At 53.6% G+C, this 5549-nt stretch overlaps 1 protein-coding gene across 1 annotated transcript in view; it reads left to right on the forward strand.

The window, feature by feature from the left end:
* Positions 1 to 5549, forward strand: part of PLXNA2 (plexin A2) — a gene marked incomplete at its 5' end in the record, with an annotated part of 93615 nt that overhangs the window by 66038 nt on the left and 22028 nt on the right. The window contains 4 exons of the mRNA XM_010135598.1: positions 1057 to 1224; positions 2536 to 2629; positions 4452 to 4691; positions 4872 to 5015. Of these exons, the coding sequence (XP_010133900.1) occupies positions 1057 to 1224; positions 2536 to 2629; positions 4452 to 4691; positions 4872 to 5015 (646 nt within the window). The remainder of the gene's footprint in view (positions 1 to 1056; positions 1225 to 2535; positions 2630 to 4451; positions 4692 to 4871; positions 5016 to 5549) is intronic.

Consider the following 5549-nt stretch of genomic DNA (forward strand, 5'->3'; position numbering starts at 1 on the left):
GGGGCCCGGGTGGGCCCCGGAGCCTCAGCCAGTCAGGCCCCTCTGTGAGTTGCGCAGCCTCTAAAGAGGGTGAAGACAGCAAACACTTGGACATTCAAGAGTGCCAGTGGTTTAAGTGCCAAAGGCGTTTTCAGCGATCCACCTGCCCTTCTCCCCAGTGAGAAGCCAAAACTAAATGAGCCACGGACATAGCACAGCCTTTTCGGCGAGGTGGGGACAGGTTTGGGCAGGCGGGATGGCCCAGGGATGGCCAAGCAGGAACACTGGCCTTCCAGGGATGTCACTCCAGCACTTTCTATAGAAGCAGCATCCAGGCTCACTGCAGAGATGTGTGGTTCCTCACAGCTCTGTCCTGGCAGCAGGAGTGGCACCACTCGGATCTCGTTCCCCTTCTCCATCCATCCACCCACCCACCGGTGCCTTTGTGCTTTGACAGCGACTCGCTACCCCGCGCCTCGACCTTCTCTGGGGCTCCGCTGGAAGCAGATGGTCTGTTGTGTCCGACCAGCCAGCGCCGAGGCCGAGGTCACCCCTGCTCTGACGGGCAGACAAAGCTGGGAGGCAGTGGTGATGGTGGCATCGCCCTTCCCAGGCGGGGGCTCCGCGGGCTCCATTATGCTGCTCACAAGGGCCCGTGTGTGCAGTGGCGTGAGGAGGGGAAGAATTTGGCTTTTGAGGGAGCTTATGCATCCCATTCAAAACACAGCCATCTGTTTTCACACGCCCAGCAGAAGGCAGCGGGTTCACAGGGGGATGCGGGAGGCTGCAGATTGGCACAAAGAGGAATTTCAGGGAGCTCGCGCTTTGCTCTTGGTGGGCAAGCAGAGTCTCCTCCCGTGTGGAGCTCCATTCCCTCCCTCCCGTGCCAGTGAAGCCTCCTGCCCATCTTGAGAGCTCATCCCCTTGGCAGGTATCGGCATCTGGGGCTGGCTGAGGGCTCAGCCTTTCTGTGAACTGCCCCACTGCAGCTGCAGGGCAGCGCTGGGACAGAGTGCTGCTTTCTGCCCCAACCCTACGACTGACCGTTAACACTTCCCTGGTTTCTCTCTCGCACAGGCGATCCATGAATGAGATCGTCTGCGTGTCGGCCCCATCAGCCCATGGCCTGGGGGCTGTTCACGTCTCCGTCAGTGTTGACCGGGCTCAGCTGGAGCGGACGTTGCAGTTTGAGTACATCGATGATCCAAAGGTGCAGCACATCGAACCCGAGTGGAGCATCGCCAGGTAACACACGGCCCTGGAGCAGGAGAGAAGCCAGCTCACCTGGTCTGGCTCTTCTCTCTCAGCATATGCTCCATGAGGCTGAAGGAGAGTCAGTTTGGAAATGCACATCTCACCCAGCGTCCCAGATTTGTCAGGGCTGGGTGTCTGTGGGGTTCGCATTTACCAAAAATCGGATCCAGAGTTACTAAACCGTTGTGATTACCAGGGGAAGTGCAATGGCAGCAGTTGGCACTGAGATTCTGGGGGCACCAACAAAACCAAGCTCATTCCATCTGCTGAAGAAGGGCACAATTGCTCGTTAAAGCTCCTGACTGTAGTCCTGGAATAAAACAAAACCAGCAACCACCAAGAAAGGAAAAAGCTGGTGCCAGTCAAAGTGTACTGTTTATCCCAGATTCACTGCTAGGAACAGAGCAGCCGGTGCTGTCACATCACCGTGACATCATTGCTGCTAAAAACTCTGGGCCGTACTCGTCCCCTGGGGTTACTGTAATGTGTGCCCACAAGGGCTGTGACACAGCCGTTTGTTTCCAGTTCCAATAACTTTTAAAAAGTGCCTTTGAAAGAAGTGAGTGTCTCGCAGCAGGTTCTGTGAGATGTTTGCTTTGAATCCACATTCCAGATTGCATCTGGTTTGGCCGAGGTGGGTTTGGGCTGGTCAGGCCTGCTAAGAGAGGTCCTCTGGAGGGAAGAGCTGGGCTCTGCTGTGGAGGCGCTGGAGACTCGGGTGAATCTGGGCTGTGCTGCTCCAGTTAACACATAACAGAAGAAGCCAAGAGTGAAGGACTTTGGTCAGGGGCACTGGCTGTAGGAGGGCAGGGGTACTGTAGCCCACGGCGTTGTGTCCTCCTTGGTCGTGATGGCCCTGGGTGCTCCTCATCCCTCCCCTGCTTTATGTGACACCTTGCTACATCTGCAGTCCAGATACGAGCACACGTCAGACCCTTCACTGCACGTACCATTTATCATGTTCCTTAAAAATATTGCTACGTAAATCGTTAAACACTGTGATTAATTTATTGTCTTACGTAGTCTCAGTTCAGTTGATTTGTTTGGTCCCGTTGCTCATGCTGCTGCCTTGCAGTGCAGGTAGGTGGCAGAGGGTGCAGCCGGGAGTAGAAAACCCAGCTAGCTTGAGACAGCCCTTCCCAGCGACCCAGGAGTGGGTATCAATCCTCGCTGTCACCTGGTGCCTGAAGTGTCTGCAGAAAACATCTTTCTGAGATCAACAAGCATCCTTGCTATCAAGCACAGCCTCTCTGCAGCCCCAGCCCCTCCCGCATTAATCAGGTGTCTCCTGGTTCTCCGCAGCGGTCACACACCTCTGACCATCACCGGCTCCAACCTGGACGTGATCCAGGAGCCCAGGATCCGCGTCAAGTACAATGGCAAGGAGTTTGTCAACGTAAGTGGCTGTTGCCAGCGCGGTACCGCCGGGCTGTGCCTGGGAGCATCCCCAGTCCCCACCCCAGGCACACATGAGCAGTTACTGGTGCCTGGGCTCTTTGTGTGGTGAGACTTGCCGTGGCAAAAGCTGCTCTGGGGGGTATTGCCCTAGACTTACCTAGACTGGGCACCCTGGAAAGAGCCGTCTGACACACACGAATGGGAAATTACTGCTGCAGCAATGCAGTAAGTGCCAAGGAGTTTTTAAAGCTGGAATTGGAGGATGCCCATTTTAGGGCATCTCCATCACCTCACATTCTGTCTTGGGTCAGATAAACTGTTTCACTGCTGAAATTTCCCCTTTTGTCAGAGCTCCTGAGCCCCAAGAGCTCATTTCTCCAGCATTCTTCCTTTTCCAGTACCTGGCTCATCACTACTGGCACATTATGATGGGAAGTCCAAGGGTAGCTGTCCCCTTCGTTCCCAGATGCTCCACGCTTCCCACTTTAGCCCTGCTCTTTGTGTAGAAACCCAGAGCTGGGCACTGAGACCTGCCAGCGATGAGGCTGCTATGTTTAACCAGCCTCTCCCTAGCTGCCCCTCTATAAATAAACTCCTGTTGCTGCAGCTCTGGGCCCAGCGGGTCTATGCCAGCCCGGAGAGGGCAGGAGAGAGGGGAACTGCTCTGAACAAGAAGCTTTCAGGCTACTTTTGCAGCTCAGTCACTGTGGTAAGGCCAGTGTGCTGCTTCCCCGTACCCTCCTCACTGTGTGAAGGATGCTGGGCGTGGGGCTCTGGGTATTTTGGTGAAGCTGGGTGTTATTTTTATGGCTCCGTTCCCTCCTCCCTCCTATCACCCAAAGCAAGGAGCTGGTAGCAGAGTTTGGGGTTGATCTGGAATGCCACCTCCTTCCCCTGTCAGTATTTTTTCAGTCCAAGAGTGAGAAACTGAAATGAATCCTCTGCTAAACAGCAACTAAGTGATGTTCTTCATTGCTGCAAATAAACATTGTACTACCCAGAACCTGCAGAAATTATTTTGACCAAGTAAAAAGGAAATATATTGTTTCTATGCAGTGATGCCTCTGAATCTGTATTATCTCAGAAAGGGCAAATCACTTAGCAATCTTTTCCTATTCCCTTTCTCCCTTCCCCTCTGAAGACCTTTCTCGTCTGAGCTCGTTTTAAAAAGGCGTCTAATTTTGTTGCTAGCAGATGCAGTTATAGCACTACAAAAATAATTCTGAAGACACAAAAGTGAGAGAAATTAAATCTTCCATGTATGGAGGGAGGGCAAATCATTGGGCTTTGGCTTTATTATAAGTCAAGAGTCTCATAAATCAGCCAGCTCCCTGCTTCCAGGGCTGGGGATGCTGTGGGTGTCCTCGGCCTGGCAGGAGATGACCTTTGCGTTACCTCCAGCCCACGAGAGTCAGACGATCATTCCCCTCCTCACTGGCATTCAGGAGGTGCCTCTTACCTGCAGTTTGCAGCAGGGACCAGGCGTTTGCTGTGGATCTGTTTCCAAGCCAGCATCGTCACAGAGGAGAAAACTGGAAGAAAATTAAAAATAAAGACCAAGGGCTCAGTGATCCCCTGTAAAAGCCTCTCACTCCTTTAAAACTGCTCATTTTGAAGCTCACTCTCTGCCTTTGTACTGGCTGGAGGGGAAGCGGATTCCTCCAGATGGGGGCTGTGGTGCATCTAGCCTGGGGTAAATAGCTCCAGCTACACTGGAGCCCGCTGGACTTCACAGGGAGTATTTAGGGAATCAGAACACCATTGTTCAAGCTGGGATAAATTTTTCCCCAACATCTTTCAAAGCATCTCCTTCCCCGCAGGTCTGCAAGGTGGTGAACGCCACGGCGCTGGCCTGCCTCGCTCCCCCACTCACCCCTGAGTACCGGCCTGGCTTGGATGCCGTTGAGCGGCCGGACGAGTTTGGGTTTATCTTCAACAATGTACAGTCCCTGCTGGTCTACAATGACACCAGGTTCATCTACTACCCCAACCCGACATTTGAACTCCTGAGCCCGACCGGGGTACTAGAGCAGAAGCCGGGGTCACCCATCATCCTGAAGGTAAGGAGACCCTTACCTGGGGGGAAGCAGAACAAAAGTCCCAGAGGAAGGAGTTTTACACCCCCTTTAGGGAGTGAGGTATGCGAGGCAGAGTCCTGTCATTTGCACAAGCTGGGAATGAGATGAAAATTGGAGAAAGGTGCTGCATCTTTGTACAGGCTTCTCTCCCCTTGTCCCTAGGGCAGAAACCTGTGCCCACCTGCTCCGGGAGGAGCAAAGCTCAACTACACCGTACTGATTGGAGAAACGCCCTGCGCCGTCACCGTCTCCGAGACCCAGCTGCTGTGCGAGCCACCAAACCTCACCGGACAGCACAAAGTGATGGTGAGGGACCAACGCTCCTGTCGGCACCCCTTCCTCTCTTCCCTCCCTTCTTTCTGCTCTTCCTCCTCCTCCAGCTCCCTGACTCGCTCGGATGCTGAGTGCCATCTCTCGTCCGAGGATCGGTAGGGTTTTGATCTTTATGGCTGTCTCATTGAAAGCTTAAAAATCCGATGTAGATTAGCACAGAGAAACCCTTACCTGCCCTGAACCTCACCACTACTGTCAGAGCCTTCTAGAAAGAGCAAATCTTTCTGGCAGTGCCTTCAGCACCAGGTACCTTTCAGCACCCTTCTCCTGGCACTGCTGGCTCTTCCTTCAGCAGTGATACTATTTTCAGTGGGCTGTGTTCTCCTCCTGTAGAGATGTTCTCAGTCCCTGCACTCATCTGCCAAGCACCTGGAAAGGTTTTGCCTTTTCCAAATGCAGAAGCAGCCAGGGACATCTGTATGCTGGACTGGCTGGAGCAGCAGCCTCATCCAGGGTAACAGTCAGTGTCTTCCTCTTGGTTTTGGGCACCACTGCTTCCCCTGAACC

This window comes from Buceros rhinoceros, unplaced genomic scaffold (assembly GCF_000710305.1).
Source record: "Buceros rhinoceros silvestris isolate BGI_N320 unplaced genomic scaffold, ASM71030v1 scaffold18030, whole genome shotgun sequence".
In the NCBI taxonomy this organism is placed as follows: Eukaryota; Metazoa; Chordata; class Aves; order Bucerotiformes; family Bucerotidae; genus Buceros; species Buceros rhinoceros.